At 46.4% G+C, this 12209-nt stretch overlaps 1 protein-coding gene across 2 annotated transcripts in view; it reads right to left on the reverse strand.

Annotated features, from left to right (window-relative positions):
• CCDC180 (coiled-coil domain containing 180) overlaps positions 1–12209 on the reverse strand; it is a gene marked incomplete at its 5' end in the record, with an annotated part of 55288 nt that overhangs the window by 1547 nt on the left and 41532 nt on the right. For both annotated transcript variants that reach the window (XM_082656458.1, XM_082656459.1), the window contains 6 exons: positions 1932–2037; positions 4561–4672; positions 5167–5304; positions 5879–6039; positions 9112–9253; positions 10026–10092. In XM_082656458.1, the coding sequence (XP_082512584.1) occupies positions 1932–2037; positions 4561–4672; positions 5167–5304; positions 5879–6039; positions 9112–9253; positions 10026–10092 (726 nt within the window). The remainder of the gene's footprint in view (positions 1–1931; positions 2038–4560; positions 4673–5166; positions 5305–5878; positions 6040–9111; positions 9254–10025; positions 10093–12209) is intronic.

The following is a 12209-nucleotide window of genomic DNA, read 5'->3' on the forward strand; positions in this document are numbered from 1 at the left end:
TTCATCATTCACAGTGCACCCTTCATCCCTGGTGAAAAAGGTTAGCATTTAAAAAAAAAAAAATTATCATGCTTTAAACGTCTAATTAAAAGAAAAACCCTGATAATAAACAAATGGGACCTAATGAAACTTAAAAGCTTTTGCACAGCAAAGGAAACCATAAACAAGAGGAAAAGCCAACCCTCAGAATGGCAGAAGATATTTGCAAACGAAGCAACTGACAAAGGACTAATCTTCAAAATTTACAAGCAACTCATGCAGCTCAATATCAAAAAACAAACAATCCAATCCAAAAATGGACAGAAGACCTAAATAGACATTTCTACAAAGAAGATATACAGATTGTCAACAAACACATGAAAGGATGCTCAACATCACTAATCATTAGAGAAATGCAAATCAAAACTACAATGAGGTATCATCTCACACCAGTCAGAATGGCCATCATCAAAAAATCTAGAAACAATAAATGCTGGAGAGGGTGTGGAGAAAAGGGAATCCTCTTGCACTGTTGGTGGGAATGTAAATTGATACAGCCACTATGGAGAACAGTATGGAGGTTCCTTAAAAAACTAAAAATAGAACTACCATATGGCCCAGCAATCCCACTACTGGGCATATACCCTGAGAAAACCATAATTCAAAAAGAGTCATGTACCACAATGTTCACTGCAGCTCTATTTACAATAGCCAGGACATGGAAGCAACCTAAGTGTCCATGACAGATGAATGGATAAAGAAGATGCGGCACATATATATAATGGAATATTACTCAGCCATAAAAAGAAACGAAATTGAGTTATTTGTAGTGAGGTGGATGGACCTAGAGTCTGTCATAAAGAGTGAAGTAAGTCAGAAAGAGAAAAACAAATACTGTATGTTAACACATATATATGGAAACTAAAAAAAAAAAAAAAAAAAGGTTCTAAAGAACCTAGGGGCAAGACAGGAATAAAGACACAGACGTAGAGAATGGAAGTGAGAGAGTGGCGTGGACATATATACACTACCAAATGTAAAATAGATAGCTAGTGGGAAGCAGCCGCATAGTACAGGGAGATCAGCTCGGTGATTTGTGACCACCTAGAGGGGTGGGATAGGGAGGGTGGGAGAGAGGGAGACGCAAGAGGGAGGAGATATGGGGATATAGGTATATGTATAGCTGATTCACTTTGTTATACAGCAGAAACTAACACACCATTGTAAAGCAATTATACTCCAATAAACAGGTTAAAAAAAGAAAAAGAAAAACCTTACCGAGCACTTAACATTAAGCTTCGTCAAGTTCTTTTTTGCATTTTCATACAGTTTAAATCCATGTGTATACACAGTTGGGTTCTGCATGGGGAATGGGAATCCCACACCTCTAGATGTTTCCCTTTTCTGGGTCTCAGTTTCCTCATCAATTGGCCAGCGAGGTGGCAGTCATCAGTTCCTGGCCTGCTTTTCCTATTCTGCTATAAAACCAGTGCTGACAACTTAGCTGGGCAAATCGCTGCCTTACTTCTTCCAGAGTAACATTCTTGGGTCACAGGGGACAAGCATTTTGGTAGCTCTTGTCATACAGGATGGACAGCCGTAGTGGATCACAGTGCCACCAGCAATCTGAGAATGTGCCCCACACTGGGACAGGCCTCTATTTTTTGGGGGGGCCCCTTTGTGGGTCCTTATCACGTGAACTAATACCTGCTGAGCTCTTAGTATGTGCCGGGGCACTCCAAGTACAATCTCATTGAACTTTCTCTTCATAATATCATGTAAGGTAGGCTGCCATGCCCATTTCACAGATGAGGAAACAGGCTTAGGACACAATGCCTTCCCAAGATTACCAGGTTTGTTTGACGTCAGAGCTCGTGGCCCTAACCATTCCACTGCACCACCCCCAGCAAATACAGCCATTTGTGGTATTACTCCCTGCTCTCGGCTCTCACCTGCTCCCTCGTTCAATCAGGGGCTTCTCACTCTCTTCCTCCAGGGAGAGCCCGTTGAGTTTCCTCCGTATTAGGATTGATGTTTTCTGTTTCGGGGGCTCCACCTCTGGCAGGCAAGAGACAGGTTACTGACAGCGGCCTCACCCACAGCCTGAGATCAAGGGGACCCCCGACCTTACATTTAGAGAAATGAGGGCTCGCTCCCCTCTTCCCCACTTGGAGTCTCAGGCAGGAGGCAGAGGCCCCTCCCAAACAGAAGCCAAATGCACCAGGTTCATAGGTGGGGGCCGAGGAGATGGCAAGGGGGTCAAAGCTGGAGGATGAGAGGTATGGTTTGGGCATGGTTCCCAGCTCCAAAGCCCTCAGAATGATGCTCTGACTTTCTTGCAGCTCCTGTGAGCCCCCGAATATGCTTTGTAGAGCCTTCTTTGGCTTATACTAGCTCAGATGGGTCCTGAACTAAGAATTTCTCCTGGAATGCATACATTCAATGTTGTCCCTCTCACGTCCGGCTCACTGACCTGCCCTTTGACGTGAAGAGAAAGGGGCTCCGTCCACGCGGTGAGCAGCCCTCTGCACCCTGGTCTGCATGGATGGCAGGGCCAGGCTGCTTGGTTCAGAGCAGGAGAGGCTCCTGTAGACCTGGTGCAGGGGGTCTCCCTGGCCTGGCGGTTCCCTCCAAGTTACCGAGGCTGCCTCCCTGCCGGCTCCTCTCGCCTGTTCTCCCTCAAGTGTGAACCCCAGGGTCTCTGCAGGCTCTGCTCTCCCAAACCAGGCTCACATTTGCCAAAGAGAGCCCCAACACTGGAAAGTGACCAACGCCTCGAAATTCATATACATTTTGACCTAGAAAGTCCACTTCTAGGAATCTGTTGCCCCGAAACAGAGAAATATGGATGCAGACGTTCCCTTCAGCACGATTACAGGAGCGAAAAGCTGGACGTGGCCCGATGTGCACCAGCAGGGAACTAATCAGTAACATACGATGCACAGCAACTGAAAGTGCTCAAGGAGGTGGTGACTGGCTTGCCCAGCGTCCGCCCAAGGGGAAATTAGCTTACAAAAGAGCACACACTTGTGATCCATCCTCCCATCCCCCCGCTGATATCCCCACAGGCCTGTGCCCGAAGGGAAATAACGAGGAGGACAGCCAGTGTTAAGGACACTTATTTCTGGGTAGAATGACTATGTTCTTCTCTTTCTTTGTAACTCATATTGAATTTCTCATTTTACTGTAAGAAATATTCATTGTCTGTCTAATGAAAACTTAAAAATATAAAAATAATATATTTATTTACTTAATAGATTAGTGATAAATGGATAATATTTAATATCTGATTTGAATCTTTGTATAGTTATAAAAGTAATTGGTGCACATTATAAAAAATTTAAACATCACCTAACGGGGAAAAAGAAAAGATTTTAGAAATCTCTCACAGCCCCACTTACCAGAGATGGTCATCAACAGTCTGGTACCTGTCTCTCAGGCTCTGTTGCTCTCATTCTCTGTCTCTGTCTGTATCTCACACAGACTCATTTACATATATGCGGGGTGCATGTTTATATCACATATGTGTTTTTTTAATAGTATCATAGGTAGGTATAATGGTCACCTTGCTTTTTCCTGTGACAGTGTTCCTTCAGGACTTTCTGGTTGGCACATAGAGACCTACCACACCCACTTGAACAGCTAGCTGCACAGTACTCCCTCCTACATCTGGACCATAATTTATTTACCCAATCCTCTATATGTAGATATTAACATTGTTTCCAGTTCTTTGCAATTTCAAGCAGTGTTGTGAAGAATCTGCTTGAAAATATATCTTTGAAAAAGTATGCACGTATTTCTGTTGGATAAATTCCCAGGGTTAGAACGGCTAGGTCAAATGCACACACACTCAGGACTTTGAAGGCACCGACAACAGAGTGTTCTCCAAGAGAGTGGGGTGGACGTACACTTCTCTGAGAGGCTCTGTGGTGCTCAGGCTTCCTGACAGCCTCACCAGTGCTGGCTGTCACTGAACTTAAAAGCCTTGCCAGGTTATTGGCGAGAAATGATATCTTAATAATGTTTATATTCACATTTTTCATCATTGGTGAAGTCAAGCATCTTTTAAATTTATTGGCCTTTTGAATTGCATGTTTGTTCTCTATCTCTTTTTACAAATTTGGCCTGTTAGAGTTCTTTATACCACAGGGATATTAGGCCATTCTCTGGCCTATTAGTTATTAGGAATATTTTTGCAGTTTCTGGTTCGTCTTTCCATATTTTGACATTTTTCCTTGTTTTTGTTTTGGCCACAGAGAAGTACCAGCCATTCCTTTATGGCTTCTGGCTCTCACAGTTAGGAAAGCTGTCCCTACCCCAAGATTATGAAAATATTTAGCATTAGGATTTCATTTTTTATATATAATCTTTGATTCATTTGGGAATTTGCTTTCAAGGAGTTTAAAAACTCAAGAGAGTTTTAATTAAAACAAACAAAAATTCATCAGTCCCCTCCATAGAGAATGTATTTTCATTCTGGGGGAGTTGGGGGAAAGCGGACGGCCCCCCCACCCCACCCCAGGCCCATCACCCTGTGTCACACCCCCTGGGGCCAGGGCACAAGGCCGGTGGCGCACATACTTGCAACCTGGACATCGTCAATGGTGACCACCTCATCCAACTGCAGCAGGAACTTCTCAGTGAAGGTGGCCAAGCTGGCTATGAAAAACCGGCTGTACTTCCGGATGAACTCCTGGAGGAAACATGGGGAACACGGTGCTGCAGGGAGAGGAACTTGTCTCCTAAGACAGGCTGAGGGAGGATTTGGGGAGCAGCATGTGAGACAAGACCAGGGCCACGTGTCAACTGTGTCCAAGTTAACAGGCATCTGGTCTTCCCCAGGAGGCCTCTCCCTAGAGGGGACTTGGTTTGAAGATAGGCAATGATTCTGAAATGGCCAAGGGACAGACATAGACAATTTACTAAAGAGGAAATAAAACTTGACATGGATCTTGGAAAAGAAGTTCTCATTAGTAATTAATTAAGTTAGAAATTAAAAAATGCAAGTTACAACGGCCAATAAAGACCATCTCCACCTATGACACCCGCCTGCTTTCATACCCTGCTCTGGCCAGGGTGTCAGCAAAGGGCCGTGCTCAGTGCTGTTGCTGGGCTGTCAGTGGGGGTGACCTCCGGAGGGCAGTGTAGCCCTCAGCATCTAGACATGGAGTGGATGGCACTACTGACCTCCAGCTGCTCCCTGGTGACCGCAATCAAGGTGTCCAAATCTTCCTGCCTTTTCTCTTCCACTTGACACAGAGACTCCATTTCTTGGAGACGTGCGGGGTGTCCAAGATTTGGGTGGAGCTTCTGGGCATTTTCATCCTTCAGAAAATCCAGAAATCAGTAGGTTTTTTGACCTGGTCTTGAGGTCAGGACCAAAAAGTCACTGGCCTATGTCCTCTGCCAATTATGGCCACGGCCAGACTGATGTGTGCACTGACCTGGGTGTGTGAAGGGCTGAGGAGTGGCAGAGGAGCGGCTGAGGAGGGAAGACAGGGGCATGGCTGGAGCTGACTCCAAGGGTTAAGAAGTGGGAGAGCTGAGCATCTGCCCCAGAACAGTCAGGGTTTCAGTCCAATAAAATCAATAGCATCCACGTCCCATGGCTCGAAGGACCATGTGGACAATTACTGTTGATCTCAATGGCCACAGCCCCATAGAACCAGCTGACCTAAAGGTTACATCCAACGAGGAGCGTGCTGAAGGCCTTCTATGAAGGAGCTGTTGGCTCAGCTCTCGTCTCTCCAGTGCCTAGTGTCCCTCACCCCCATCCAACAATCCCAAGCCTGGCCCACGTCCTTCCCTGGGACTCAGTTCTGCCGACGCCCCACCTCCGTTTCTGAACTCCCAGGGCCTCTGGTCCTGGAGAGGAGGGGGCTGGTCCGGGGGGCCCCACCTTCCTTCTCTCCAGCTGTTCCTGATAATTCGAGAACTGTCCCCGGATCTCTTTGGTGGAGGTGCAATATTTTTTCCAGTGGTGCTCCTTGAAATTTTCCATCACCAGCCAACACACCTGGGGCAATAGCTCCTCAAATCTCCTCATCTGGGCCCGTAATTCTGTAGGAATTGGGGGTGGGGGACCAGCGGTGAACACAGAGCAGAGCCAAGTTGCTGCAGCAATCTCTCCAACAAAGGCTCAAAGCGGCTTCCCAAAGACAAAGGCTTGGTCTACAATGTGGTAATAGTTATTCCATCAAAAGGGGTCCTGTGGTCAAACCAGCATTAAAAGTACTGGACGAAACAAGCTCAAAGGACTTCTTTTCTACTCTCTGCAGGACTTTCCAGTGCTTTTAAAATGCACTGCATCTTTCAGCAGTTCTGTCTCATCCATTCTCTCTTCAAATATTGCCTTGACCCTAAGTCTCCTCCTCTCCCTCTAGACGTCTAAATAGCTGCATGCCAGACCTACCCTTTCTTCCATCTCTCTCCGCCTCTCTCCCGTATTTCCATTTCTCTGTTTTTCTGTGCTGCATTTTGGTTATTTTCTTTGGTATTAAAGCCATTCATAAGTTTAAAATTTCAATGATTTATTTTTCCAATATAGAAGTTTGATTTGGTTCTCTTTCATATTTACTTGGCCATTTTAATAGTCTTTTGCTCCTCACTCATGTTTCCAATTTCCTCTTTTATTTAACTCTAAATAAATACATTATTTTATATTCTGTGTCTGATACATTCAATATCTGAAGTCTTTACTGGTCTCATTCTGCTGCCTCGTGCTCAAGGTGCCTTTTTCTGTGTGTGTGTGTGTGTGTGAGTGTGTGTGTGTTTTACGGTGAACTCTTTTTTCTTTTGCGGTACGCGGGCCTCTCACTGTTGTGGCCTCTCCCGTTGCGGAGCACAGGCTCCGGACGCACAGGCTCAGCGACCATGGCTCACAGGCCCAGCCACTCCGCAGCATGTGGGATCTTCCCGGACCAGGGCACGAACCCGCGTCCCCTGTATCGGCAGGCGGACTCTCAACCACTGCGCCACCAGGGAAGCCCTGCGGTGAACTCTTATTCTGGGCATTTTATTTGTGGGAATCCCTGGAGGCCTGAACGGAAGGTGGGCTTTTCTGGAGAGGATCTGTAGTATCTCTACTAAACAAGCATCTGGGCATGACTGACTCAAAATCATTTTAAGCTAAGGTATCAGCTACAGGTCTTATGGATGATCCACAAACACAAAGTTGAATTTAGGTTTATCTAAGTGTGACTTCAGGTTTAAACACCACATAAGAGCTGGCTTATAGTTACGGATTTTCATTGGAGTTTTTCTTCCTCTTTATCCAGTGCCACGGCTTATAACAAGACAGTTTCCTTCTAGTCACTGGGGGAGGAGGGGATATGGTTTCTGTCTCATTCTCCTTACTATGCAGAGGGAGCCCTGTGGAGACCCAGTTTTCTGTGGCTTGTGCCCTTTCAGACTGCCCACCTTGGGTCGTCTGGTGCTTGGTCTCTGTTCCCAGTGTCCTGGAGGCCATGAAAACAGAGGCTCAAGTGGACCTGGGAGTCAGCAAAGCCCTCGTGGCACTAGCCAGAGTCACTGCTCAATTTATCTCTGATTTCCTATTCTCACTTAATCTTGGAGCCCTGTATGTTTCTTACTTTATAGCTAGCTCATCCATGCATTTAAAAGTTTACCGCAAAAGTTTTATATCCAGGATTTTTACATGTTTTCAGTGGGAGAGTTGGTCAGGATACTGGACTCCCTGAAGGAAATGGAAGTCTTCATTTAATGTGAACTGTCAATCTGCCCGAGAGGGACATAATCTGCAGCATTTCTCAAACCCATTTGACCAGGGAACCTCTCTTTTGAGGAAGATCACATAGGATGGGATCCCACAGAGTTCACATGGGGAAACACTGAGCTAGAGAAACAAAATGCTGCCCGTAGTTTCCGTTCGTCATTCTACAGCTACAGTAATGAGAGCCACTGCTGATGATTTCCCCTGCATATGGCAGGGCTGTGAGGGGCTTAATCCTCAAAAAAGCCTTGCATGGTGGGCATTATCCTTGTCTCCATTTACAGGCAAGAGAAGGTGACTCGGTCAAGGTCGTATGGCTGGGAGATGGCGGTGCTGGGTCTTGACCCCAGGTCTGGCCGTCCCCTAATCCTCTCCCTCTTCTACCTGTGCTGCCCCTCAACCAACACAGAAGGTCTGTGATGGGCCCTCAGGTTCCCTGCCTTACAAGCAGAAATAATCAGGACTTATGACTGCACAAAACACACATAGCTGTGGACATGGAGAAACAGGAACGGGGGCGGGACCTATGGGTGTGTTTTCACAGCTCCCTTTAGGTTGTTATAATAAACATAAATGGCAAGATGTATCCTGCCTGCCTCTTTTCATGTCCCTATTCTCTAGGAGGCTATGTCTATCAAGTTCATCATAGCCCAAACCCAGCACAGGCCAGGCATACAGTAGGCACTGTGGAAGGATTTTTCAAATGATTAAACACAGAGGCACCATATGACCCAGCAATTCTCCTCCTAGTTATAAACCCAAGAGAAATGAAATCACACATCCACACACAACATGCACGTGAACGTTTGCAGCAGCAGCAACCATAATTGCTAAAAGGTGGAAACAACCAAATGTCCATCACCGAATGAACAAATAATACTGCATGACTCCATTCATGTGAAAGCCCAGGTAGGAACATCTAGAGAGACAGAAAGTAGCGGTTGTTTACGGCTGGGGATGTGATGGAGGGACAGTGGGTTCTAAAATTCACAGTGGTGATGGTTGCACAACTCTATGACTATATTAAAAGCCACTGAATGGGTGTAAAGTGTACAATTCAATGTATTTTAATACATTAAAATTAAATAAAATTAAATGTATTAAATTCATTAAGTGAATGTTTCAATAAAGCTGTAAAAAATATCTATTCAATGAGTGAAACATTTTTAGTGATACAAATCACCATATTTCTCGAGAAAAGTGAATTTTTTTTGGCATTGTTGTTTCTCCCCAGTTAAATCTGATCAAGGTTTTTACCTAATTGTAAGATGTCAGCTTTTCACAGGGAGGCTCCTTTGCCTCCCCAGCGACCTCCAGGTCAGGAAGGTAGCATTCAGGCCGTGAGAGGCTCTGTGCCCCCAACCCCACTGGCCTGCAGCCCATCTGCTGGCCACACCCACCTATGAGGCAGGAGTTGTGGTACTCGTCAGCCTGGCTGTGGTACACCAGGATCTTCCTGCAGATGTTCTCTGCGCACTGGTCAAAGGTTCCGTACATGCAGTCGGGCCTGGTGATTGAGTGCTTGTCTTTGTGGTAAAACTCCTGCAGGAAAGGGTTGAAAGTGTGGGTGCCAGGCCCCTCCCCAGGGGGCTCTGGCTCAGCATCTTGGCATCCTCCACTGTGCTCTCCTCACCCCCTGGCCTTCTCTACTGCTGTCCTCTCCGCCAGGGTTGCTCCTCCTCCCTGTCTGTCCTTGTCACCACTGTCAGTATCCCAGGGCTGTGCGAGGCATGAGCGAGCCAATGGTATAATTCTAGGTATCTTTCAAGACTAAAATGGGTCTTCCACCCACCAGGCCGAGAGCTTTCTCTGAAGCGCCAAGCTGGGCCACTAATACGGATGACCCAGAGCTCTTCTCTGAAGACTCACAGCCCAGGGGGAGGCAGACAGGAAGCACACAGACACCCCTGTGTGGGGTGCACTGGACCGGAGCCCTGGGTCGCTTCTACTAGAGGCCCCCTGCTCCCACGGCCCCACCCATCCCTCTGTAGTGCCACCGTGTCTGTCATCCTCTGCTGGGTGCCGGCCTCTCAGGGACAGAGACGGGGCTTGTTCCTCTTGGCACACCCAGTATCTGACACACAGTAGCCAAGAAACGGTTGGTGGCTGAACAAATGGGTAAATGAATGGATGAGCTTGAATTTCTAGGATGAAAGACAGCACATGAGGTGACAGAAGCTGGGTACTGTAGTCATGAGGGCTGCAGTCCCCTTTGTTCAGTTTCACCCAAAGGCCATTATCAGCAGAAGGCAGGAGGCAGAGCCCACTGGGGACGTGTGACCAGCGGATGGCAAAGGGGCAGGTAGAGCCTCACCTCCACCATGGTCAGCAGGTGCTCGTTGCTCTCCCAGAGGAGGCTCAGGATGATGCCTTTAAAATCCCTGCAACACACAGGAGACAGATCCCTGAGAGGCCTTGTCTAATCACACTAAACGGTGTGGACAAAGCCAAAGGGACTGAACATTCTGAGTACTCAGCAGCCCGGCCAGAACTGGAGTTGGACAGCTCGGGATGCCCAAGCATGTCCCCACCTAATATTTCTGTTCATCTAGTTGAATGCCTCTTGCATGTGACAAGCTGAGCTTGGCAGCTTCCAAGTGTCTCTGTTCTCTTTTGTCTTCATCACTTCTTGTAATTACTCATTCCCGCCCCAGGGCCATTGCTCACACTGATTCCTCTCCAGGGAACACCAATTTTCCTCTTGGTCACGTTTGTTCCTGCTCTTCCATAGATCCTGGCTCAGCGGTGATTCCTGACTGCCTTGTTCCAATGCCCTCGTGGCCCTCAGCTTTACAGCACTCCCCACAGGGGGACTGGGGACTGATCTGTGTGACTGGACATTAGCCCCATCTCTCCCAGCACCTGGTGAAGTCCACCAGGACACACACTGTGTGTCTGTTTTTGTTCACCATGGAATCCCCTGTCCCATCGCAGTGCCTGCACCTATCAGTGCCTCCGTCTTGGTTGAGGGAAGAAAGAATGATTTCTTATAAATATTAGTCGAAAGAGCAAGACTGCCTGTAGGACCAAACATCTTCTTTCTGGTACCTCTGGCCTTTGGGTTGACTGTGCGCACACGAGGTCTTTACTGAACAAACCTGCACAGATCCAGTGAATATTCCTGTCGGTTAGGTCAACTGTCTAAACAGTTAAGACTGAAATAAGGGACAGATGTGTTAGAACTGCATGTACCTGTAGGACAGCTATTTTTGCACAGTTTCTATAAAGTGATGCAGTGACTGCTTTACACACACATCAGTTTTGGCATTTTCTAAAATACATGTATATTACTCATGTGATCTTTCATTTAAAAATTCATTCATCATAATTAAAGAATATTAGAAATAAACTGAAAAGCAAGAAGAAAAAAATTAATGCTAACATTTTACTGTATTTCCTTCTGCTTATTTTTAAATTGGTCTGGAGCTAGGTTCATGGGCATTTTACATTCTGCACACTTAAAAGTGTTCCCCCTACATTATGATATCATTTTAAATGGCTGTGTGACACCATCGAGTATGTATGCACCGTGGTTTACAATCCCCCATTTTTGGACCTTTAGGGTTTTTTTCCCATTTTTAACTGGGATAAAAAGTATTGCATATGGTTTATCATGCAAGCGTTTTCTTCTTCATACATGGTTTCCTTGGTAGAGGGACCCACGGACCTGCACAAAAGGCATAAACTTATGGCCTTCACTATACCTTTCCCGACTGCTTTCTGGAAAAGTAATTTGCTGTCTGTTGACCTTGACAAAGACTCTCCCCTCGAGCAAACATTAGGCTCCTCTGCATGCTTTCACTATATTTTCCCAAATACTTTTCCACTGTGGGATTCATGACCCTGGCGTGATTTTACTAAGGATAATTTGGAACCTCATTGGCTTCTTGGGGAAACAAGATCTCCCCAAACTGGAGGGGAGACCCCCCCAAGACCTCTCTCCCCCACCACGCCTATGCTCCTTCTTCCTCCTTTTGCCACCTTCCACCTTCCCTTCAGTTCCCTGGCTTCCTTTGATATGACCCCTTCATAGCCCTACCTCGCCTGTCTCTCTGTCCACCCTGCCAGACCTCTCCTTTCCCACTCCAGCCCTCAACTCCCTACGGTCGCTTGACCTAAATTCAGGCGTCCTGTCCCCATCAGGGCTCTCAAGGGACAGAGGAACTCCTGAAAGCAACTGCCTGAGGCTAAAGAGGAAAAAGGGCTAATTTGATAGAGGTTGGATGTTTCACCCGCTCATATGCACTCTAGAATTCGGAAACTCTTGTTAAGTTTACTTATTTTATGGCAATATAATTATTTGTGTGAATTCCACAAAAAGCTGTCCTCCTTGTAACAGGACGTAACTGGAAACATTGATGTATAACCAAGGCTTTGACTGAAATGTCATATGGACAACGATGCATAGGATCAGACGTGACCAAACAGTTTCAAGAAACTAAGGTTGACTTGATGGAGACAGTGCTTCAGAGCCCTCTTGGGAAAACCCACCTGGCAT

This window comes from Grampus griseus (genome assembly GCF_964374135.1).
Source record: "Grampus griseus genome assembly, chromosome: 6".
In the NCBI taxonomy this organism is placed as follows: domain Eukaryota; kingdom Metazoa; phylum Chordata; class Mammalia; order Artiodactyla; family Delphinidae; genus Grampus; species Grampus griseus.